The 25,776-nt window shown below is 38.6% G+C and overlaps 1 protein-coding gene across 2 annotated transcripts in view; it reads left to right on the forward strand.

Moving 5' to 3' along the window:
• HADHA (hydroxyacyl-CoA dehydrogenase trifunctional multienzyme complex subunit alpha) overlaps window positions 1-25,776 on the forward strand; it is a 47,923-nt gene that overhangs the window by 6,884 nt on the left and 15,263 nt on the right. For both annotated transcript variants that reach the window (XM_004781387.3, XM_004781386.3), the window contains exons 2-10: window positions 2,751-2,792; window positions 2,885-2,955; window positions 5,188-5,321; window positions 7,480-7,618; window positions 8,591-8,710; window positions 12,384-12,486; window positions 23,234-23,356; window positions 23,794-23,912; window positions 25,502-25,558. In XM_004781387.3, the coding sequence (XP_004781444.1) occupies window positions 2,751-2,792; window positions 2,885-2,955; window positions 5,188-5,321; window positions 7,480-7,618; window positions 8,591-8,710; window positions 12,384-12,486; window positions 23,234-23,356; window positions 23,794-23,912; window positions 25,502-25,558 (908 nt within the window). The remainder of the gene's footprint in view (window positions 1-2,750; window positions 2,793-2,884; window positions 2,956-5,187; window positions 5,322-7,479; window positions 7,619-8,590; window positions 8,711-12,383; window positions 12,487-23,233; window positions 23,357-23,793; window positions 23,913-25,501; window positions 25,559-25,776) is intronic.

A 25,776-nucleotide genomic window follows, 5' to 3' on the forward strand; every position in this document is an offset into this window, starting at 1 on the left:
CAGAAAGACAAATACCATATGAACTCATTCATATGTGGAATTTAAGAAAGAACAATGAGCAAAGGGGGAAAAAAGAGAAACCAAGAAGCAGACTCTTAACTAGAGAGAACAAACTGATGGTTACCAAAGGGGAAGTGGGAGGGAGGGATGGGTGAAAGAGGTGATGGGGATTGAAGAGTACACTTACCATGATGAAAAATAAAATAATAAAAGGAAAGATTAAATTTGCTGATATTTAATATATGAATTGATAGAGGTACATGCACATAATTTGTTTTAAAAGGAATAAAACAAATACTGAGGGAAAGCTAGTACAAGTAGCTAATAGAGATAATGAAGGAACCACTGGATATTATTAAAGCACTAATTCCCGGGTACAGGTGTTCATATGTACTGCTACTATGCTCACTAATTATTAAGGGATGATTTGTTTTTATTTTTATTGCTAAAGAAAAAGTAAACTTTGTTCTAGGATATTGGACAAGGTTTGAAATAAGGAGTAAAGGATTAAAGAGGTGTATAGGAGGGGCACCTGGCTGTCTCAGTAGGTGGAGTATGCAACTCTTGATCTCAGGGACATGAATTCAAGCCCTGTGTTGGGCATGGAACCTACTTTAAAAAAAAAAAAAATTGTAAAAAGAAAGAAAGATACCTAAGAAATAGGGTTTGAAGTAAACTATGAACATGAAAGACAAAGGAAGAAAGAGCAGGATGTTTTTAAAGAAGCTTGAAAGTTGTAACTAAGGGATGTGGACCCTGTGCTGGCCTCCAGAGTAACTTGGTTACTACCTAGAGCCAGATGTTTAGGTTAGAGCAAGGCAAAGGTGACGCTTTAATGGTAATAAGGAGGTAGAGTAATTCCCAGAACAAACTTTGAAATTTTGCCTGAGAATTTCACAGTGTTCCCTACCTTCTGTCCATAGTCCAAGTTCAGACTTTTCTAGTGATGGCTTGTGCTCAAAACATCATCTCATCATTATTATCCAGGAGAACTTCAAGTAGTGAAGTGATTAGGAGGAGGGAGAAGTGTGGTGGGTCTTTTGTCCTCCCCAGGTTAGGAGTATTCTTGGTAGAGGGCAATAGAGCCCTGTTCAGTTAGAAATTCTTAAAATAGCAGAGTGTGACTGGACTATTTCATAAATGGCCACTGTTGATGTCATCTTTTTTTAAAGTTTTTATTTGAATTTCAGTTAACATACAGTGTAATGTTAGTTTCAGGTATAGAATATAGTGCTTCAACACTTCCATACAACACCCGGTGCTCATCACAAGTGCATTCCTTAATCCCCATCACCTATTCAAGACACCCCACACACACACTTCTGGTAACCATCAGTTTGTTCTCTATAGTTAAGAGTCTGTTTCTTGGGGCACCTGGGTGGCTCAGTGGGTTAAACCCTCTGCCTTCAGGTCGGGTAACGATCTCAGGGTCCTGGGATCGAGTCCCACATCCGGCTCTGCTCAGCAGGGAGCCTGCTTCCTTCTCTCTCTCTGCCTGCCTTTCTGCCTGCTTGTGATCTCTCTCTGTCAAATAAATAAAATCTTAAAAAAATTTTTTTTTAAGGAGTCTGTTTCTTGGTTTGTTTCTCTTTCTTTTTCCTCTTTGTTTTCTTAAATTCCATATATGAGTGAAATCATATGGTATTTTGTCTTTCTCTGACTTACTTTGCTTAGCATAATACTCTCTAGCTCCATCCATTAGGTTGCAAATGGCAAGATTTCATTCTTTGTGTCTAAGTAAAAATCCATTGTAAATTATTTTACTTTTGATAACACTGGAAAGTCCATCTCCATAAAAATACAAGAGGATGTGGCTAGAGAACATGGTTGAGTATATTTGTTATATACCTGGGACTGACAGTATGGATTGCTTTGTAGATTACTTATTTCCTACTGTGTTCAGTTCCTATTGCTGCTGTAACAAATTTCCACAAATTTAGTGTCTGAAACAATACAAATTTATTATCTTACAGTTAAGAAATGTCAGAAATGAGTCTCACTGAGCTAAAATCAGAAGTGTTGATGGCTCTTGGGTGGCTCAGTGGGTTAAAGCCTCTGCCTTCGGCTCAGGTCATTATCCCAGGGTCCTGGGATCGAGCCCTGCATCAGGCTCTCTGCTCAGCAGGGAGCTTGCTTCCCACCCACTCTCTGTCTACTTGTGATCTCTGTCAAATAAATAAATAAATAAATAGATTTTAAAAAACTGTTGGCAGGGCTGTGTTCATTCTGGGTGACCTAAGGGAGAATTCATTTCCTTACCTTTTCTAGCTTTCCAGGTGGAGGCTGCCTGCTTTTCTTGACTTCTTCAAAGACAGCGAAGTGGGGCTAAGTCCTTATGCTGCCATCTCTTTGGTCCTCCTTGATTCTCTCTTCTTCATGATTACATTGGGCCCACTTAGATAATCCAGGCTACTCTGTCTCTCTCTCTCTCTCTTTCTCTCTGTTTAGTTCAGCTAATTAGCACCTTAGCTCCCTTAGCCATATAACCTAACATATTCACAGTTTCTGGATACCTGGACATCTTTGAGCGGGCAGTTCTTCCACCAACCACATTTACTATTTAAATAATCTCATAAGCTGATCTTTAAAATGAAACAGATATGGTAGTAGTCACAATAATGGCCTAGAATACATTATTCTCATTTGGGGGTTTTTGCTGTTGTTATAAATTCCAGCTTTGTTATATTTAGCAAGTACTACAGCAGTTATGTTTTACAAAGTAATTAATTTTGAATGCCTTTTTCTTGTAGGTTATATTTGCCGCAGCTTTTCAGGGTCCTCTGCTTTGCAAAGTAAGTTTAATTTCTTGCTGACATGCTTACACTGCTTTTTAAATTTGTTTAACAATAAACGTGTTTACAAATAATTGTCTTTTCCCTTTTAGCCAGAACCCATATTAACTATGGAGTCAAAGGGGATGTGGCTGTTGTTCGAATTAACTCACCCAATTCAAAGGTACCTAATTTTAACTTGCTGCAGTCTCTTTCTCCTAATACATTCATGAATCCAGCGCTGAATAGGAGGGAAAGAAATCCACCAATTTGGCAGTAATCTCACATGAATTTGTAGTTTTGTTAGTTTAGCAAATTGTTCAAGGAGTGCAACTTTCTGGAGCAGAGGTCCTTGTTTAAGAATTCCTTCTAGATGACCTTAGGTGTCAGATTAACATCCGGGATTAATGAAATTAGCCTTCTATTGTTGTGTAGCATGCTGAGGTGACTTATTAGATAAGAACCAAAGTGCAAGCTTTGTTTTATAAGAGAAATCACCTGTTCATCTTAACTACCAGGTTGTTATACATGCTTTCCTCATTACCTGCCTGATGTCGTTATCTGTAGAAGATTGTCTGTGTTAAATGTGGTTGTTAAGCTTCCTGAGGAACTTGAATGAATGACTGAGTGTAGTTCACATATTGGAAGTCAGGTTCTGTTCTAAGTGAAGCCTCATTTGTTTTTGGCAGATTCAGGAAAGCATGGGGCATTAATCCAGTCTTTGCCAAGATGACCTTTATTGCAGGAGCTCATGCTTTTTCCCCCATCTAAAATTGATGTTAAGAGGGGCGCCTCGGTGGCTCAGTCGTTAAGCCTCTGCCTTTGGCTCGGGTCATGATCTCAGGGACCTGGAATCGATCCCCACATTGGGCTCCCTGCTCAGCAGGAAGCCTGCTTCTTCCGCTCCCTCTTCCAGGCCCGTGCTTGTGTTCTCTCTCTCGCTGTCAAGTAAATAAATAAAATCTTAAAAAATATATATATATATGGTTCAGTTGATTAAATGTCTGACTTAGCTCAGGTCTGGATCTCACGGTTGTGAGTTCAAGCCCCACATTGGACTTCACACTAGTCTTAGAGCCTACTTAAGAAAACAAATAAAATTGGTATCAAGTTTTCATACTTCAGGAATCCTCTTACTAAAGGCCTAGATGGAATAGGAGGACATAGATGGAAGCAATTAACAACTATCACAAATTAAGGAAAATAACCAGTCCCCCTCACTAGGATGAATTTTGGTGCCCACTGACCAATGATTCAAACTTAAGATATTTTTTCAGAATTTTCTAAGTTGAGCATTTTTTCTGAGCACAGACTCAACACATCCTTATAGTGGGAAGTTTGAAAGCTATAGAGGAAAATAACAAGTCATTCATAATACAAACCCAAAGGCAAATGCCTTCAACTTTTTTTTTCTTTTTTCAGTTTTATTCTTTGGAGAGAGCGAGCATGCACAAGTAGGCAGAGCAGCAGGGAGAGGGAGAGGAGAAGCAGGCTCCCCGCTAGGCAGAGAGCCTGATGTCAGGCTCCATTCCAGGACCCTGGGACCATGACCTGAGCCGGAGGCAGACACCCAACTAACTGAGCTACCCAGGTGCCCTGACTTTTAACATTTAATCCAGTTTCAACAAATAGCTTTTACAAAATAAGATCACACTATATGTCTAACTTTGATTCCTTTTTTTCTTAATGTTATATGAATTTTTCCTTACCAACAAGCAGGTGTAGACTTATTTGTAGCTCACATATGATTCAGATTCTTAGGAGTGTGACCCTGAATTCCTCCTTTGAGTAGATGTATTTTATGTATATGCTAAAGATTTTGAGTCATTAATGAAGACACTGATGATACTATAGCCAGTTCAAAGAAGAATCCAGAGTACCTACAAATTTATAGATCAGGAATATTGAAATAAATGTGCAAATGGAGACAAACTGATTTTTCCACATGGAGCTGGTTGTATCTTCTGGGACAATTCGTTTGCATGCCTGTAGACAAGAATATTTTTTAATTGCTTTCAGTTATCTACACAGAGATTTAACATAATTCCAAAGAAGCGGAAAAAAGATAATACAGAAGGGTGTGCTATAGATAATGCAGTTTCTTTGAAAAACAAAATTTCCTCTATCTAAATAATGTTACAGGTGGAAGTTGTCCCCGTCTTAAAATTCATATGTTGAAGCTGTAAGCCCCAGTGTGATGGTATTTGGAGGTGGAACTTTTGGAGTTAATTAGGTTTGCATGTGGTCACGAGGGTGGAGCCCTCATGAAGAGATTGGTATCTTTTTGTGTGTGTGTCAGTGTTTTTTTTTTTTTTTTTTAAATTTAAATTCAGTTAATTAACTTACAGTGTATTACTTCAGAGTGTGCGTACTTCTGATTTAAAGCCTTAGATTTATGTGTATTTCCCTTTGGCAGGTGAACACGCTGAATAAAGAACTGCAGTCCGAGTTCATGGAAGTAATGAATGAAATCTGGGCTAGTGATCAGGTCAGAAGTGCCGTCCTTATCTCATCAAAGCCGGGCTGCTTTATTGCAGGTGCTGACATCAAGTGAGTTTTCAAAGATTGGAAGTCACATTTCATCTTGGCTAATAGTATGTTTCTCAGGCCTCATCATTCCTTCTCTTAGGAGAAGGTGGAAGTAAATTCTCTGAACGTTTTCTTTTTTCAAGTTATTTTCACAAGTGTAATAAAGTTGATAGAAGAGGGGCTTGTTGCTTAAACCATGTAAGACTAAATCCTTAAAGAAGTCGAAAGCAGTTCTAAGAATATTGGCGTAGAATAAAAACTGCTGTACAATGAAACTATGAGGTGCCCTTTTTTTTAACCCAACAGACCAATAAATACTTAAAAGTTTGAAAATACCGTGTTAGCAAGGAAGTAAGAAAGTTAATATATTACTAATAAGAATGCCAATTGCTACAGCACCTTTGGGAAACATTTTGACAGCCTTTAATGAAATTGAAAATGCATATATCATCTAATTCAGTGATACCTCATCTAGCTATATATATACTAAAGAAATCCACCCTTTGTTTTTAAAGACGTGTGTATAAGGATGTTCAGCCCTGTGTAGTTTAAAATAGTAAAGAATTTGAAGCAATTATATGTTAGTCATTAGGGAAATGGAAAACTAAACAAACTTTTATATGATAAAATACTACAGAATGGCTCAAAGGAATTAACTGCATCCACAACATAATGTTAGAGCTTGAAAATGTTAAGTTTTATAGACCTTTTATAGACTTTTAAAAATATATTTTATTTATTTATTTGACAGAGAGACACAGCGAGAGAGGGAACATAAGTAGGGGGAGTAGGAGAGGGAGAAGCAGGCCTCCCGCCTAAGGAGGGAGCCTGAAGCGGGGACCCCCATGAGCCAAGCCTAAGGCAGATACCCAATGACTGAGCCACCCAGGTGTCCCTTAAAAAAAAAAAAAAGCAAGTTATAGAACATTCTGCATAGCATGTAGTTTATATAAACATTTTTAAATCATAGTGAGATGCCTCTGTTATTTATAGATACAAATATATAGTTGGTCTGGAAGGATACACTACAAATATTTGAGAATGGTTGTCTCAGGGAAAATGAAGTAGCTGGTAGGACTCTGAGGTTGTCAAAGGGAACTTTAGTGATGCAGCTAATATTTTCTTTTTTTAATGGTGGAATTTATGTGTATGTAACGTGCTTACAGTTTTCTAAAGCATTTATAAGGAGGTGAAATTCTATCGTAGTGTTAGTTTAATGGGCTAAAATGTTACCAGTTGTTGATTCTGTCAAATACAAGTATTTGTTTTATTATTCTTTGTACCTTAGGCAATGATAGCCAGCATTAGAGGCTTAGTAATTTGTACTTAAGGTGTTTGTATAGTTTTAAATCTTGCTCCACATTGTGTACTCTTTTTTTGTTTATGTATAGTAATTAGGAATTTATAAATATTTTGGGGGGTTGTGTGTGTGTGTGTGTGTGTTTAGAAAAAGCAAAATTACCTGTATCAAGTGCTTTTTCTTCTAGCTCAGTTATTTGAGCCTAGCAAGGCACTGATGTACCTGGTACTGGCTTCCTATATCCAGAGGAAAATACTTAGCAGCTTCTGTGAGGCTAGCTGAGCAACTCCCAGTATGTAAAATGCCAAAAACTAGTTACCTTTGTTCAAAGGTACAAAAGCCACTTTAAATGCATTTAAGAACAAAGTAGCAAATGAAACAAACTGAAACTAAAGGACATGACGTACAATGTTGTTCTTTTATACTCACTAGGAGATAAATAACTTGAAACCTTTTTTTTTTCCCCACTGTTATTTTGATTGCTGTTCAATCTGGGAGTTACTTGATAGTAAAAATGGTTAATGTGATAGTGAAAATATTTACCAGAAGATGATTTTCTCATGTACAGAAAGCTTTGTGATCTAATGTGTTTGTTTTTTTTTAAATAGAAAATAAAATTACACAACATGTTTTGTTTCATGTTCTCTGGATCCAGAAATCTGACACTCTTTATGGAGAGATGATGTGGCTTTATGGAGAGATGATGTTGCTGATATTAGTGCTGAGGCAAAACCATTCTTAAACTCTTGAGTATTTGAAGATACAATATCAAATATTGGTAGATGATAGGGCAGGGATACAATGGATGAGGTATTAAACAAAGTAGGGTATAATTTCATCTTTTTTTTTTTCTCTTCTCTGCTTTCATGTTTACTACAGCATGTTAGCCTCTTGCAAGACCTCTGAAGAGGTAACACAAATATCACGGGAAGGACAGAGAACATTTGAGAAACTTGAGAAGTCCCCAAAGCCTATTGTGGCTGCCATCAGTGGAGCCTGCTTAGGAGGAGGACTTGAGGTATTGATTTCTTTCAAAGTCATTGAGACATTGTTCAGCATATTGATGGGAATTATAAGCTGCAAACCTGTAGGCTATGGTTTTGCCTGCAAAAAGTTCTCGGAGGAGGATCAGCTTTCTTTTTAGTTGTCAAACTTCTGGATAGGTTTCAATCCTTATTTCATGGCACAGAGCAAGTAACCAAAAGTGTGATGTTTTCATTTTTATAAATTGAAAAGATTTGAACTACATCTCCAAGGTCATCTTCAATTCCCAAAACCTGGTTCAGGTTTGCAGGGCAAAGATTCAGAAGTGTGGTCCATGCTTTCGAGCTATTTAAGTCTAGATGAGACTCACAGAGCATAATATGTGTTTAAGTGCTTTGTGAGCAGTAAAGATAGTGAATAATGTAAGATTTGAGAGGAGAGATGCTTGCTAGACTGGAGCATGTAGGAAAGGAGAGGAGAAAATAAAATAACATTTAATGAGCATTTATCACATGCTGGGCTCTATGCTAGACACTTTCACATATATTAATTAAGGAAACCTATGCCTCGTCCTAAGAAATCGGCAGAAATTGATTAATCAAAAAATAATGAGGAAAAAGATCATTTCACATATGGCATGGTATGAGCAAAGACAACAGTGAGCAAAAACAATGGTAGGCAAAGCCTATTCGATCACTGTAAGTAGGCCTGTTTGATAGAAAAGGAGGGTTTCTGTAGGATACAGGCCTTCTTAACTTGGCTTGCAATGTACAGTGATGTATGTGTATTTTTCTGTTTAGACCTAGCTTTCAGCAGGTTTTTAAGGAGATCCAGAACCCCAGGAAAGGTTCATTAGGGGGAAAGTATGAAATAAGCCTGGGACGATAAATTATAGAAAGCATAAAATACATTCCTGCTTTGTAAGTAATCTTTAGACCTTTGCATATCTGAAGATATTATAAAGTTACATTTTCTAACATTCTAATTTTCTTTTATTTGTTTGAAGCTTGCCATTTCCTGCCAATATAGAATAGCAACCAAAGATAGAAAAACAGTATTAGGTGCACCTGAAGTCTTGCTGGGAATCTTACCAGGAGCAGGAGGCACACAAAGGCTGCCCAAAATGGTGAGTTTAAGCCCCCTGTGACCTTTAGAACCTCAGTACCTATAGGTCCCTTTATCTATTCTTTTTATTCAATTATGGTTTGGTTTTATGTTGTTTTTTGCAGTATTTGGTTTATTTAGGTTTGCATCGGGAAAAAAGCACAGTTTATTCTTAAAGCAAAGATTAAGAGTTAAGTTATAGTAATAAAGAGAGCTCCTCTGATAGTATTTAAAAAGTCTTAAAATTTCAAATGACAGGGAAGTTGGATGGGAAAGGTGAGTATGCTAAAATTGTTATCGTGCGTTAAGAGCAGATGATTACATTCAAGTTCACAGGGATAACAGGTCTCTTCTTCATACATTCTCTAGTTTTGGCCATCAGACAATTTTCTATTTTCTAGACTAAGCTGCTATTTTGAGAACACATGAAAATACATAATATAGAATTGGAGATTCAAATAGAACACAGACCTATTTGTTATAAGCAAGAGAAATGTAACCTCAAGTTATGCTCATCTTTACCGAAGACATAGTTCTTTTAAGACATCTGATTCCGGGGCGCCTGGGTGGCTCAGTGGGTTAAAGCCGCTGCCTTCGGCTCAGGTCATGATCTCAGGGTCCTGGGATCGAGTCCCACATCGGGCTCTCTGCTCAGCAGGGGGCCTGCTTCCCTTCCTCTCTCTGTGATCTCTTCCCTTCCTCTCTCCTACTGTGATCTCTCTCTGTCAAATAAATAAATAAAATCTTTAAAAAAAAAAAAAAGACATCTGATTCCAACTTATCTTAGATTTGGACACTACCTTAGTCTACCAAAACTGCCTTGGATACTTAACATCATAGAAATAAATATGAATTGCTCTTGTAATTCTTTTTTTTTTTTTTTTAGGATTTTATTCATTTGAGAGAGAGACAGAGAATGAGCATGAGCAGGGTGGGGAGGAGGCAGAGGGAGAGGGAGAAGCAGACTCCCTGCTGAGCAGGAAGCCCAGTGCAGAGCTCCATCCCAAAACCCTGAGATCACGGCTTGAGCTAAAGGCAGATGCCTAACTGAATAGCCACCTAGGCATCCCTTGCTCATGTAATTCTTTATACAATCACACGAACATTAAGAGTTGAATCAGTATTTCACAGAAGGTGTTTCCCAGGTAGCAGGAACTAAAAAATCTGTGGGAAATGGTCCTCACTTTGTATTGATAGACATAATGACTTTACTTTTCTACAAAAGAGAAAAAAATGTAACTGTGATGCTGTTTCTTTTTTTTTTAACTTATTTAAATTCAACCAATTAATTTATGTATTACATAGTTTGAGAGATAGAGTTCAGTGATTCATCAGTCTTATGTAACACCCAGTGCTCATTATATCACGTGGTCCTTTATTTCCTCTGATACAAAAGGCACAATATGGATATTCATTGTAAAAATTTAGAAACAAAATAAAATAGGGTGTATAAGATCAGTAACAAATTTTATTACTGGTGTTTGATTTATTTTCTTAATTCTACTTTTTTAAATTCCTTGATCAAAATGAATTTTTTAAAGATTTTATTTAGAGAGAGCATGTACATTGGGGGTGGGGGGGACAAAGGAAGAAGGAGAGCCCCAAGCAGGTCTTGATCCCACAACCCTGGAATCATGACCTGAGCTGAAAAGTTGGCTGCTTAACTGACTGAGCTACCCAGGCATCCTAAGTCCTTGATCAAAATTACTGATTAATTACTAATCCCTGAAGGAAGTATAAAGGTAAATATTTACCTTTCTGGAACATAATAGTTTTTTGGGGTTTGTTGTGGGTGGGTGTGGGTGTGGGTTGTTTGTTTGTTTTTACCTTTTTTTTTTTTTTAAGATTTTATCTTTACCCCAGCATGGGGCTCAAGCTTACAACCCTGAGGTCAAGAGTTGCATGGGTTCCAACGGAACGAGCCAGGTGTCCCTTGAACTTATAGTTTAATTTGTTCCTTCTGTGCACATTACCATCTTACGAGTTTTTCAAATCCATGGGTCATATTTCATGATAATTGTGAGCCACATCTTTCTCTTGATTTGGATCATCTCAACTGCTGTATTCTATAGAACCAAAAGAAACCAATCAGGCTTTTGAATTCATAAGGAGAGGAGAAAGACAGTCAGACTTAGAGGCTACAGAGCAATGTTTTTTTGTTGTTATTATTTTTTTTAAGATTTTATTTACTCACAGAGATCACAAGTAGGCAGAGAGAGAGGAAGGGAAGCAGGCTCCCTGCTGAGCAGAGAGCCTGACGCAGGGCTCGATCCCAGGACCCTTACATTATGACCTGAGCCAAAGGCAGAGGCTTTAACCCACTGAGCCACCCAGGCGCCCCCAGGGCAATGTTAATACCCACTGAACCCTACAGCTTCAGGCACTGTTAGTTCCTCAATGAAAATAGGGCTCAGCCGAAATACTCTTTGGAAGGAAGTTGATATGAGCTGGGCATAGAAAAATGGGAAGATTTGTAGTATTAGTTTTCTGATAATAAACAGTGTACATTCCTTCATAGAAATTGTCAAGAGGATTTATTGAAAGCATAAATAAGCCTATATGGTATAGAAGATATTCCTGGGTTTCTTTTATTGTCTTGCAATAATTGGTATTTGAATGCTGTTAGAAACCATTCTTCAGGTACGTACATAAGAAGTTCTAGCTGAGTTCTATTTTTTTTTTTTTAAAGATTTTATTTATTTATTTGACAGAGAGAAATCACAAGTAGATGGATAGGCAGGCAGAGAGAGAGAGAGAGAGGGAAGCAGGCTCCCTGCCCCGCTGAGCAGAGAGCCCGATGCGGGACTCGATCCCAGGACCCTGAGATCATGACCTGAGCCGAAGGCAGCGGCTTAACCCACTGAGCCACCCAGGCGCCCAAGCTGAGTTCTATTTTTAAGTCTAAAATTCTTATTAAAAATATTGTTGGGCACCTGGGTGGCTCAGTCAGTTAAGCAGTTAAGTCAGTTAAGTGCTCTTGATTTCAGCTCAGGTCATGGTCTCAGGATCCTGGGATCAAACCCTATTCCCCACCCCCGAACCCTAGGCTCTTCCTCTCTCTCTCAAATAAATAAATCTTTTTTAAAACAATTTTAAAAATACATGGGGTGCCTGTGTGGCTCAATGGGTTAAGCCTCTGCCTTTGGCTCAAGTCATGATCCCAGGGTCCTGGGATCAAGCCCCGCATTGGGCTCTCTGCTCAGTGGGGAGCCTGCTTCTCCCTCTCTCTCTGCCTCCCTCTCTGCCTACTTGTGATCTCTCTCTCTCTGTCAAGTAAATAAATAAAATCTTTTTTAAAAATTAAAAATACATAAATAAATAATGACATTGTCAAAATCATCAGGTTTCTCAATCTCCACTAGCTCCACCAAAGGGATTTTAAGTATTATATAAATGACATAATATATAAATGCACAGCTTTAGGAAACAATTATTTCTCTACCGTATCAGTTCCATAAGACAGAAATCTTACATATTGAATTAAAAGAAGAGATATAGACATTTTTGCTTCAACGGGAAGTGTCTAATCCCAAAAGTTACCTAAATGTGTATTTTGTGTGTAAAATTTAACAGATTGATAAACAGCATAAAAATCTGGTTTGACTTTGCTTATTTATTTATTTTGCTCTGTTGAATGATTTGTAATTGTCATTCTGGTATTTTCCCCTGTATTCTGATCCTTCCTTGCTTGGTAGGTGGGTGTGCCTGCTGCCTTTGACATGATGTTGACGGGTAGAAACATTCGTGCAGACAGAGCAAAGAAAATGGGACTGGTTGACCAATTGGTGGATCCCCTGGGTAAGTGGTAGCATGCCTCAGAACTGGGCCTTATGAAGTTATTTTTTTTCTAAAGCAAATATTAGTTAGAGTGAAATCAAACTCTAAAGAAATGAGTCATTCTGAAGAGTGAAGTTTTCTGAATATAGCTAATACTAAATCCTCTCTAACATTAATCACCCGAACTTTTATTTTATAAATTGGACATCAAGAGTACAGAATTGAATCAAATCCTTATTTTTTGTTCTTAAATTACCTGTATCGTTATTCATGATAACCCTCCTTCAATTTTTTGTGTCTGTTTTAATAATACAATAAACATGTATGAAACAGCCTGAGAATGACATCTACTGATGGGCTGCTTCCCTCCATACAACTTCCTTGCCTCCCCTCACCCAAGGAAACCTCTATTCCAGATTGTATGTTCATTATCCTCTTGCATTTCTTAAAAATCAGCATTATTGAGATGTTCGTTATATACTAACAAATTTACCAATTTTTAATGTCCAATCTCAGTTTTGACAAATATGTATGGCTATGTAAGCACCACCACAATCTTGTAATAGAACATTTTTAGTTTATAGCTTTTTGTGTTTTCTTTCATTTTAGCTAATGCTTTTGAGATTCATTCATGTTATTGCATATTTCAACAGTTTGTTCCTTCTTAATGCTGAGTGTTATTCCATCATACCGATACACCATAATTTGTTTTTCCATTCACCAAATGATAGAAGTTTGAGTTGTTTCCAGTTTGGGGCTGTTCAGAATAAAGCTGCTATGAACATTCATCCACAAGTCTTTATGTGGACATAGATTTCATTTCTCTTAAACAAATAACCAGAGAGTAGATTGGCTGGCTCATATGATAGAATTGTATGTAGCTTTTAAGAAACTGAAGTTGTTTTCTCAAAGTGCCTGTACTGTTGTGCCTTCCTACCAGCAATGTATGAGAGCTTAATCTAGTCGAGAGCTCTTCAACTGCTTTACATGGTCAGTCTTTTTAATTTTAGACCTTCTACCAGAAGTGTAGTAGTATCTTATTGTGGTTTTAATTTGTATTTCCCTAATGACATGAGATATAAAGTTTTTTTCATATGTCGATTTTCCTTCTGTATATCTTCTGGTAAAGTGTCTTTTCAGCTGTTTGGCCCATTTTGTTTGAGTTTTTCTTACTACTGAGTTCTCAGAGTTCTTTATATCAGAATACAAGTCCTTTGTGAGATTTGTGATTTGCAAATATTTTCTTCTTGTCTGTGGCTTGTCTTTTCATTATCTAAATGAAGAAATTCTTAATTTTGATGAAGTCCATTATATTAAGATCTTTTATGGGTCATGCTATCGTTGTATCTAAGAAATCTTTTCCTAGGTCGCCTGCATTCTGCCTTCGGCTCAGGTCATGTCTGGGTTCTGTCCCGCGTTGGGCCTTGCTCAGCGGGGAGTCTGCTTCTCCTCCTTCCTGCTGCTCTGTCTGACAAATAAATAAATACAATCATTTTAAAAAGGGGGGGGGAATCTTTTCTTTACAAGACTGCAGAGATTTTCTCCTATATTTATTTCTGGAAATTTGGTGGTTTTGCGCTTCCATTTTTATCTGTGATCCATTTCAAGTTAACTCTTGTATGTGGTGTGAGGTAGATAGAGTTTTGGGGTTTTTATGTTTTGTTTTGTTTTGGGGGCTTTTTTGCAAATGAATATCCAATGTATTGGCACAATTTGTTGAAAAGACTCCTTTCCCCATTGAACTACCTTGACGCCTTGGTCACAAACTAATTGACTCTATATGTTTGAGTCTATTTCTGGATTTCCTATCTCCAGTTATCTACATATCTTAAGTCAATATTATACTGTCTTGATTATTGTGTTTTAGTAAATCTTGAAATCGGGCAGTATGACCCCTTTTATTTTGGTTCTCTTTCAAAATTTATTTTGCCTATACTGGCTTCTTTGCATTTACATATAAATTTTATAATCATCTCATCTATAACTGCAAAAATAAAATGCTAGGATTTTGATTGGAATTGCACTGTTGGGGAGAATTGACATCTTTAACATACTGAGTCTTTTCATCATGAATAGGATATAACTGTTTATTTAGGTCATCTTTAATTTCTGCAGTGTTTTATACTTTCCTTTGCACATACCTTGCACAAAATTTGTTAAATTTATACTTTGGTACTTCATACTTCTAGGACATTATACTTTTTTTAACTTCAATTTCTCATTATTAACCACTTTTATCTATGTGTGTGTACATATACACAATTGATTTTTGTACATGGAACTTGTATTCTGTGATCGCTAAATTTATTTATTCTGGTAGTTTTTTCTATAGATTTCTAAGGAGTTTTTATTTAAATAGTAATGTCTATAAATAAAGACATTTGGCTTTTTCTTTTCCCGTCTCGTTGGCATTTTTTTTTTCTCGATCTACTACAGTGGCTGAGATCCTTAAGTACAGTATTGGATAGAGTTGGTGAGAGCAGATAGTGTTAACTTGTTGCCCATCTTAAGGGAAGAGCATTCAGTCTGATGCTGTAGGGTGTATGGTGTTAGCTGTGGCATTTTTATATATGCCTTTATCAGACTGCAGACATTTCTTTTTATCTATAGTGTGCTGAAAATAGACACTGAATTTTGTCAAATGTTCTTTCTGGATTTAATGAGGTGATTATGTGGTTTTTGTCTTTTTTAGTCTATTAGTAGTATCAATTACATTGAATTTTGTTTATTGAACCAGACTTGCATTCCTGGAATAAACTCGACTTGGTCATAATGTATTATCCTTTGTTTAAATTGACTGGATCATCTAAAGTTTTGTAAAGGATTTTTATGTATGGTCATGAGAGGTAATGGTCTCAGGGATAATTTTCTTGTGATAGCTTTGCTTGGTGTTTGTTATCAGAATAATGCTGGCTTCATGAAATGAATTGGAAAGGGGATTCTTTTTCCCTACTTTCTGGAAGATTCTACATGAAATTGGTATTATTTTTTCTTTAAATGCTTAATAGAATTCACCAGTGAAGTCATATATGAACTTGGAGTTTTCTTTGTTGGGCAAGTTTTTATATATGAATTCAATTTCATTCATAGATAATAAGGCTATTTAGGTTCTCCATTTTTTTGAGCAAGCTTATAATAGTTTGTTTCTCAAAGATTTTGTCCATTTTATTTAACTTGCTAAATTTATTGCAATAAAGTTGTTCATAATACTTCATTATTATTCTTTCAGTGTCTTTATACTCTGCAAAGATATATATCATTTATACTCTTTAATTCCTGATATTGATAATTTGTGTCTATTTTGTCCCTGATGAGTCTAGCTAGAAATTTATCAAATACCAGCTTTCAGTTTCATTGATTTTCCTCTGTCGTTTGTGTGTTTGCTATTTATTGATTTTACCTATTCTTTATTTCTGCTTGCTTTTGGGTTTAGTTTGTTCTTTTCTAGTTTCTCAAGGTAGAAGCTAAGATCATTGTTTTAAGCCTTTTTTTTCCTAACATAAGCATTTAAAGCTGTCAGTTTCTCTTATAGCATTGCTTTATCTGTGTGTTATAATACTACGTTTTCAGTTCCATGAAGGTCAGAATATTTTCAGATTTCCCATTATTTCTTCTTTGACCCATGTGTAATTTAGGAGTGTGTTATTTAATGTCTAAGTATGTGCAGATGTTTCAGAATCTTTCTGTTACTGATTTCCAGTTTAATGCTGTTATGATCAGAGTGTGGTTGATCCTTATTATTTGTAAGCTCCTTATCTGCGAATTCACCTACTTGCTAAAATTTGTTGTGACCCCCAAAAATAATATGTATGATGTTTTGCAGTCATTAATAGACCTGTACAGAGTGGTGAAAAATTCATATCTCTCAGTGAAAATGTTCCAGCTGAGGTCAAACAAGGCAGCATTCTGCTTTCTTATTTCAGCTCTCATATAGCCAACAAGTATTCTTTTAGTGCCTATTTAGTGCCATATTCTTTTCATTTTTTTGTGCTTTTTGGTTTTGATTTCACTGTTTAAAATCGGAAAAGCTAGGAGTGGAAAAGTACTGAGTCAGAGTAGAAGTGGTGTCTTTACGTGTTCTCTTTCTTCCCCTAATAAGGAGGCCTCTTGAGAGGCACCTGAATTAGACTTTGGTTGGAGGTCCCAAAGAGAGGGGATTGAGGCACTTGGAGTAAGAATGCAAATGTGTATCAGAGCATAGCCAGCAAGGGATATCTGAGTTATTGACTGGAACTCCTATTAAAGTCTGCGGTGCATTGGCTGTGCACCAAGTCTGCTGTGGGAAGGACAGCTTTCCCTGTGAGTCCTTCTGGGTAAAAGCCTTTCTAATTGCCTGTGGTTGGGCCTGAAAAATCACACATAGGTTTTTGGCCCAGAGCTGGGCTCCTCAGTTTCTACAAATAGTCATGTGGCTACAGCCATACCTATTTCTACTTCCCATTCCCTTAGCAAGTACCTCAGCTGATCATAGTTCTTTGCCTAGTGAGGTGACCTTCATTCCTAGAAGGTCTGGGCCACTAGCAGTCCTGCATGGATTGAGTTGTAATTTTCCATTAACTAATTACAGGCCCCAGTAGCACTAAGAGGACCCCCTAAGAGATCTGTCGTATTCAAGACCTACTCTTCCTTATTCCAGTTGTATAGTAGGAGATTGTAGCTGGAATCTGTGTAGAATCAGTGTAGTTGGTAATCAGGATGAATAGTTCTGGAAAGGGATTGCTGTGCTACAGCAGTGTACTTTCAGATGTCGCCTGAATGTCATACCGAACTATCTACAGACCAGGCCCGAGTTTTCTCTTCCCAAGTCATCTGGTCGTAAGGAACTCCCCATGAGTCCGTAGGGGCAAACTGGGACAGAGAAGGGGGAGTAAAGAAAGTTTGGTCACTTTCTCATACAACTGGTCACTTTCTCATACGTTTGCCTTTAGGGTCTGCTCAAGCCCTTGCTCACATACACCAGTTCCTTTTGATCATGGAGTGGAGTGCTGTTGCACACCATGAACTTTATGGTTTAGTGGGCCAGACAACCTCCATTTCATGATGGGCAGCTTAAGTCACATGGTAATCTGATAGCCTATGGTAAATTTTGAGTTCCTGCCGAGGCCCACTAGCAGGCCAAAAGCTGTTTCTCAGTAGGAGAGTAGTTACATGGGCTTTGCTCCAAATTCCTCAGTGTCTACACTATGATTTGCCTGTAGGGTCCTATCAAGGATGCCAAACAGCCTCCCTGTCTACCACTAATACTTCATGCACCATCAGGTCTGAATCATATGGTCCAAGTAGCTTTTCTTCCTGGGCCCCACTTAAAACTAGCAGCCTTCAACTTAGTAAAGGGGCTAGAGTAGCACACCCAAATGAAATGTTGGTTCTACAGGGTGCCTGGGTGGCTCAGTAGGTTAAAGCCTCTGCCTTCAGCTCAGGTCATGATCCCAGGGTCCTGGGATCGAGCCCCACATCGGGCTCTCTGCTCAGCGGGGAGCCTGCTTCCCCCTCTCTCTCTGCCTGCCTTGCTGCCTACTTGTGATCTCTCTCTGTCAAATACATAAATAAAATCTTAAAAAAAAAAAAAAAAAGAAAGAAATGTTGGTTCTAACATCCAGAGAGGCCCAATATGCTTGTGCCTGTTTTTCTTTGGCAGGAGGGGTCAGATGCAACAACTTCATCATAATATCATCAATGTAATGAACCAGCATGGTATCTTGTAGAAGGGAAAGACAATCAAGGTCCCTGTGGACTAAATTATGACATTTGGCTGGAGAGTTGGTATACCTCTAGGGTTAAGACAGTAATGGTATATTGCAGACATTGCCAGGTAAAAGCAAACTGCTTCAGGTAGTCCTTACCAAGAGATATCGAGGAAAAAAGCATTTTCTAGATCAGAATATGCATAGCAGGAAAAAGATGTGTTAATTTGTTCAAGCAAGGAAACCACATCTGGAACACCAGCAGCAATTACACTTACTACCTGATTAAGTTTAAAAGTTTAAATCCACTGTTGTTCTACAAAGGTCCATCTCTTTTATGCACAAGCCACAGCAGGCAAGTTGAATGAGTAGAAATCACCGTCTTTCAGATCCTTGCTGGTGGCACTAATCTCTGCAGTCCATTCAGGAATGCAGTATTACTTGGTTCACTGTTCTTCTGAGTAGAGGCCATTCTAATGGCTTACATTTGGCCCTTCCCATTTTAATAGCTCTAACTCCACAGGTCAGGGAGCTACTAAAGGGAGATCGCTAGCTGCTGAGTATGAGTATTCCAATTACACATTCCAGAAATAACCACAGGGTGGGTTCAGGGACCCAGTAGGCCCTTTCTGAGATAGTACTGAACTATAACTCCATGAATTACTTGACCACATAAGCCCCCCAACTCTGGTGGACCACAGAGATATTTTGGGTCTCCTGAAATTAGTGTCAGTTCAGAGCCAGTGTCCAGTAATCCCCCCAAAAGTCTGATTATTATATTTCCCTTTCCCCAAGGTTAATGACCTTATAGCATCCCTTTGGGGGAGGGGGAGAAAGATTAACAGTGTAATCTTATGGAGATGCAGCCTCCCCTGATTGCAGGAGGTTCTGAGTCTGTAAACTGGCTCATTTCAAGGAATTGATTGAGGTGCCGTGACTGTCTCTGGTGATTTAGATTATTCTATTTGCTAGAACTAGAATTCTTTCACTTACACAGGTCAAGTAAAAATATAGTAGACTTATCGATCTGTTTCTTTTCTAGTGACACTTTGGTCAACTAGCCAGTGCTATAGGCCTCTGTAAGTCAGACTATTCTGATTACTTCTTTGGTTCCACTGTCCATTATGATAACCATACTCAGTTTGCCTTTGGTGGTGAAGTGTTGCTCTTTGACCTTGGCCATCGTAGGATCCCATTATCTCCATCGTATTTAGGGATCCCAGTTGATGGTAGTGGTTCCCACTGTAGTTTCTGACCTATAGAGAAGAGCAATGACAGAGCCCTTCAAGGGTCCCAGGCCTCTTCTCCCAAACTGATTGCTTAGAGTCATGGTGAAAGATATGTCCTCAAGCCCTTCCAAATTGGCTGAGCAGGTCCAACATGATAAATCCATGTTAACTTTGAAATTTCCTTAAACCTCTCATTAACTTCCTCTACTGCTTACCAGCACAGTTCTAGCATTTCAGCATCATTTAATGCTGCTTATTTTCTGTTTGTCCTCCCTGTTCTTTGTTCCTTTTTTCTTTTTCCTTGCCTTTGGATTAGTCATTTCTTACCCTCATTATTGGGCTTTTACTTTGCTTTACCCTTTTAATGGTTGCTCTGAGGTTTAAATTGTACATCTTTAATATATGATCTATCTGGAAATGATGTATCATTTTACATATAGGGTAAGAACCTTAAAAGAGTATACAGTTGACCTTTGCACAACATAGGTTTAAACTGTGCAGGTCCACTTATACACATATTTTTATACAGTACTGTAAATGGAAATGTATTTTTCTTAAGATTTTATTTGGGGTGCCTGGGTGTCTCAATCAGTTAAGCGTCTGTCTTCGGCTCAGGGCATGATCATAGGGTCTTGGGATTGAGCCCCACATCAGGCTCCTTACTCAGCAGGAAGCCTGCTTCTCCCTCTCACACTCCCCTTGCTTGCATTCCCTCTTTCACACACTCTCTCTCTCTCAAATAAATAAAATCTTTAAAAAAAAAAAATTAAAAAATAAAAATTTTTTAAATTTATTTGAGAGAGACAGAGAGAATGCGCACAAGCAGGGGAAGAGGCAAAGGGAGAGGGCAGGCCAAGCAGGAGCCCAACTTGGGGCTTGATCCCAGGACTCTGGGCTCGTGACCTGAGCCAGACACCGAAGCTTAACTTACTGAGCCACCCAGGTGCTGCTCCTTATTTGCTTAATAACATTTTTTCCCCTAGCTTACTTTATTGTAAGGATACAGTACATAATACATATACAAAATATGTGCTAATCAGCTGTGTTATTGGTAAGGCTTCTGGGCAATAGTATGCTATTAATAGTTAAGTTTTGGGGGAGTCAAAAGTTACGCATAGATTTTCTGCTGCAAATGGAATCAATGTCTCTAACCCCTGCATTGTTCAAGAATCAGTTTCATTTTTCCCATTTTTTGTGCTATTGTTAAACATTTTTTTTTTAAGATTTTATTTATTTATTTGACAGAGATCACAAGTAGGCGGAGAGGCAGGCAGAGAGAGAGAGGAGAAAGCAGGCTCCCTGCTGAGCAGAGAGCCTGATGCGGGGCTCAATCCCAGGACCCTGGGATCATGACCCGAGCCGAAGGCAGAGGTTTTAACCCACTGAGCCACCCAGGCGCCCCAACATTTTATTTCTAAATATATTCAACATTCCTCAGCATATTGCTATTTTTGTTTTAAACAGTTATCTTTCAAAGAGATTAAAATGAAAAAGGTGCCTTTTAAATGTACCCATATATTTGCCATTTAGGGTACTCTCTCTTTGTATAGCTGCAAGTTCCCATCTGGTTTGATGTTCCTCTAACCTGAATAATTTCACTGACATATTCTGTAGCATAGGTCTGCTGGCAGTTAAATCTCTGACCTTTTGATTTGTTTGACAAAGTCTTCATTTCCATTTTATTTTTCAGAGATACTCTTTTTTTTTTTTAAGATTTTATTTATTTATTTGACAGAGATCACAAGTAGGGAGAGAGGCAGGCAAAGAGAGGAAGGGAAACAGGCTCCCTGCTGAGCAGAGAGCCCAACGAGGGGCTGGATCCCAGGACCCGGAGATCATGACCTGAGCCAAAGGCAGAGACTTTAACCCACTGAGCCACCCAGGCACCCCCAGAGATACTCTTGATGGCTATCAAATTCCAGGTTTCTCGTATTTTCTTTTGGTACTTTATAGATGTCTGCATCATGTTGTGGCTTACATAATGTCTGATAGATAGTCTGTTCTCATTTTTATTTTAGTTCTTCTGTATGTAATGTGTCTTCCCCCTTACCCCCTACCTTCCCAGCTGCTCTTTGTTTATGACATGCCTTGGTTTGTGTGGTTACTCTTGTTTTTTCTTATGTTCACTGGGCATGGGATTCATTGAGCTTCTTGGACAGTGGACTGACAGTTTTTATAAAAATTAGAAACTTTCTGGCCATTTCTTCCAATATTTTCCCATCTCCCCCACCCCTTTTTCTGGGGCTCCAACTTCACATATGTTAGATTACTTGATATTGTCCCAAAATGAAGCAGTGAAGCAGTTTTTCAGTCTGTATTTTCTATTGCCACGAATATAAGTTTCCTGATCTTTTCTTCTTTGCTATATAATCTACTATTAATCCTGTCCTGTGTATTTTTCATTTCAGGTGTCAATTTTTTTTTTCATATCTAGAAGTAACATTTGATTCTCTTTTATGTATTCAGTTCCTCTTCATTATGTTTGTTTCCCTCTACCTTCTTGAACATATGACATGAATTTATAATAGCCTTTCCAACATTGTATCTGCTAATTCTGTCTTCATTTCTGCATCTGTTTCTATCAGTCAGTTTGCCTCTTGTCTTTAGGCCATATTTTCCTTGCTTCTTTTATGAAGCATGCTTTTATGAAAAGAAGCCTCAGGTAGTTTCATTTTGTGCGTGTGCAGAACAGTACTCAGCCAGAATTTCAAGGGGCCCTCTGTAGATCTCTGGAGCTCTCCTTTCGCGGAGCAAGTACCCTCCAGGATTCTGCTTCACAAATTCCAGTGGCATTGGCCTCCCTACAGGCTCATTGTGACTTCTGTGGGCCCTGTGCACTCTCACCACTTGGCAGTTTGGGGCTCAGTTCTTTCTCATCCTCTTTCACATACTTTCACAAGAGAGCACATGTCTTAAGGGAGAAAGTGTTTACCTGTTTGCTTCAGCCTCCTCCCACTATTTTGTTTCCTACATACCACAAGACTGTACAAAATTGCCTTTTCAACCCCCAGCCACCACTTCCTTACAGGCTTTTGATTGAGAGCCACCTAGATGCCCGTTTTCATGACCCTGTAAAAATAGCTTTTGGACTTTTGGAGCCTAGCTCTTTAGTTTCTTGCCTCAAGCAAGTTAGATAAGAGCAGATGCTTTCATTAGAGTAGAAGGTGAGTTGCATGTTCTTGGCATGCTCCTTTCTCTGTAGAAGTACTTTATGTGCTAATTGTCCTGACAGTGTGAGGGATTGCCCTCTAGCTTTTTGACCCAGCCCTTCTAACCCCCTACACCACCATAGAATTTCATGACTATTCCATGAGGAAGACTAGCTTTGCATTTGGTTTCTTCTAGCTTCTGATCTATTGTCTTTGACCTCCCAAAACTGATCATTTCATTTGCCCCGAGGAGCATCCTTCTGTTTAAGCCAAGTAGTCTAATCTTTAGCCCATGCCCAAAAGCAACACATATCCTCAGGAGAGAAAATACCCAGCAATTGTCAGCTCACCTGAGACAGGCTCTTCCGGCTCTGGAATTTTAGTTCGTAGGGTCCTCGGTGCTTCCACCACTCTCTCATAGCTCTACAAATGTGTAATTTTACAAGTTGTTCATTTTTGTCCACAGTTTTGCAGTAAGAATACGGGCCTCATGAGATATTCTACATCCTACTCAGAAATAGAAGCCAGACTGCTAGGACCTAAGACCTTGTTTTCTATCTAGAGCACATTGTTGCACCTTTGCTCAGTGTTACTTCCCTTCTTTGAGTCCGTAGTTGATGACTTGCCACTTACCAGTTTCTAGTCCAACATGGAAAGCTGTGCTGAAAGTGATTTACACTCCAATCTTTTCTGTTCATTTTTACAGGACCAGGATTAAAACCTGCAGAGGAGCGGACAATTGAATACTTAGAAGAAGTTGCAGTTACTTTTGCCAAAGGACTGTCTGATAAGAAAATCTCTATAAAGAGAGACAAGGGATTAATAGACAGTGAGTGTCATTATTAAAGAACAAAGGCAGAGGTTCTCTCCAGAGAGTTTCATTTTATTTGCTGTGAAATAAGAATTGGGGAAGAGGTAAATGCATTATTTACACCAAGCATAGAGTCATTCTGAAGGAGTACAACAACTCTGCTCGGTGATCAAGTCCTAAACCTTACACTGGTTGGTTACAGCCATTTATTTTTAATTTTATCTTGGAAAATTTGAACCATTAATATGAAAGTGGAATAGCATAATGCTTAGCACTTATCAGCTAATTAAACCACGTGTATAGAAGTGCCTTGGGTTGCAATTTGGATTTCGTATATCAAAGTAAAGTTCTTTCAGATAGCTACAATTACTGCCTTTTTATGGAGTTTATAGAACAAACTAATAAGGGAAGCTAGTCTTTTTCCAGTAAGTACATAAAAGTGTTTTCTTTTACAGAATTGATGTCATATGCCATGAGTATTCCATTTGTCAGGCAACAGATTTACAAAAAGGTGGAAGAAAAAGTACGAAAACAGACTAAAGGCCTCTATCCTGCACCTCTGAAAATAATCGATGTGAGTCTTCACCCCATATTCCATTTCTCATGTTTCCTCCCTTTGTGTAGAGCAGTATTCTTTATTGCCGTTCTGAACTGGATCTGCCGGTACTGAAGTTTTTGGGGTGTTTTTTTTTTTTAAGATGTTATTTATTTATTTGAAAGACAGAGATCACAGGTAGGCAGAGAGGTAGGCAGAGATGGGGGAAGCAGGCTCCCTGCTGAGCAGAGAGCCCGATGCAGGGCTCGATTCCAGGACCCTGAGATCATGACCTGAGCTGAAGGCAGAGGCTTAACCCCTTGAGCCACCCAGGCACCCCTATACTAAAGTTTTTAATTCTGTTACAGTACTCACTAAAAATAAAGCAAGCTATGATGGCTTATAAAATTATATTTTAGGAATAATGAGTGCCGGGCATAATGAGTTTAAAAGTACCAGTTACAAGCCAGGAAAAAAGTTACATCAGTATAACAAAACCAGTAAAATATTGGGCATTAGTTAAGAGGTAGTTGAAACGAATTAGTTTGAAACCATTGCCAGTACCGAAAATGTCTCCTTGACTTCCGCATTGTCAGAATTCTAAAAAAAGGTGTAGTGAAGTTCTGAAAAAGGTCAGGGAGGGCAAGTATACAGGGTTAAGAACTTCCGTCTAAAGGTAGACTTTAAAACTTAGAAAGTCTTCAGTCTGGAAAGTCTAAGATCAAGAGAGCTTATAATCTAAGACTTCGAATATGGAGAATAAATCAGCCAGCAAATGTATTTTGAGGAAAAGACAGCAAAATGCATAAAATAGGACGCATGCATCCCTTCCCTCACCCATCTCCCAGTGTGGGCCGGGGAGATCCGCCGTGTATCCGCGGTGAGCCAGGTGAGCGCAGTGTACGGGCTGCAAGACGCCGGCATGAGACTGCCAGGTAATTGGGTCAGAGGAAGATTGCTAAATGTACAAGAGGAGGCAACAGTCACTGTAAGGCAGAGAAATGAGGAAGAGCTTCATAGAATTTGACCTGAGCCCTGGAAAGTGGTAGAGAACAGATGAAGACAAAGTAGTACCAGGTGCGGGGGGTGGGAGGTCGGGGTACCAGGTGGTGGGTATTATAGAGGGCACGGATTGCATGGAGCACTGGGTGTGGTGCTAAAATAATGAATACTGTTATGCTGAAAATAAAAAATAAATTAAAAAAAAAAAAAGTAGTACCAGGTAGGGCAGGCATTTTGAGCACAGTTCCAGAAGCCGGAAAGCAGGAGCCTCTTCAAGGAAGCAGCCACTCAGTCCTGTCACCTTTGTTATTTCGATTCCAGACTTTTGACTTAATCTTTGAAGACTGATGAACTAGGGGCACCTGGGTGCCTCAGTTGTCAAACGTCTGCCTTTCACTCAGCTCATGCTGCGATTGAGCCCCACATCCGGCTCCCTGCTCGGTGGGAAGCCGGCTTCTCCCTCTCCTTCTGCTTGTATTCCTTCTCTCGATGTCTCTCTCTCTCTCTCTGTCAAATAGTCTTTAAAAAAAAAAAGATTCACAAACTAGCAGTTTTACTAAGTGTTAGTCCACATCTGTCTGGCCAGTCCCTTGCAATAATGAACAAGTGATTTATGTGTTTTACAGGCAGTAAAGACTGGAATTGAGCAAGGGAACGAAGCTGGCTATCTCTCTGAATCTCAGGTAAAGTTCTTCCTTCCCATTTGTTACTATAGATTCAAGAAACTCAAGATCTAAAACCCTGTGTAAAGCTAAAAAAAGAAAAAGTACCCAAAGCCTACCTGAAATGTTTTTCTTCAGTGATTATCATTTCTTAGGGTTAATCTCAGTGAGTGGTTGTTAAGAACACCTTTGTGGTCTCAGCTGTTTGAACTTGCCCTCAGTAACGAGAGCTTAACTAG

The sequence above is a fragment of the Mustela putorius genome, unplaced genomic scaffold (genome assembly GCF_011764305.1).
Source record: "Mustela putorius furo isolate JIRA1106 unplaced genomic scaffold, ASM1176430v1.1 tig00000281_pilon_pilon_pilon, whole genome shotgun sequence".
In the NCBI taxonomy this organism is placed as follows: domain Eukaryota; kingdom Metazoa; phylum Chordata; class Mammalia; order Carnivora; family Mustelidae; genus Mustela; species Mustela putorius.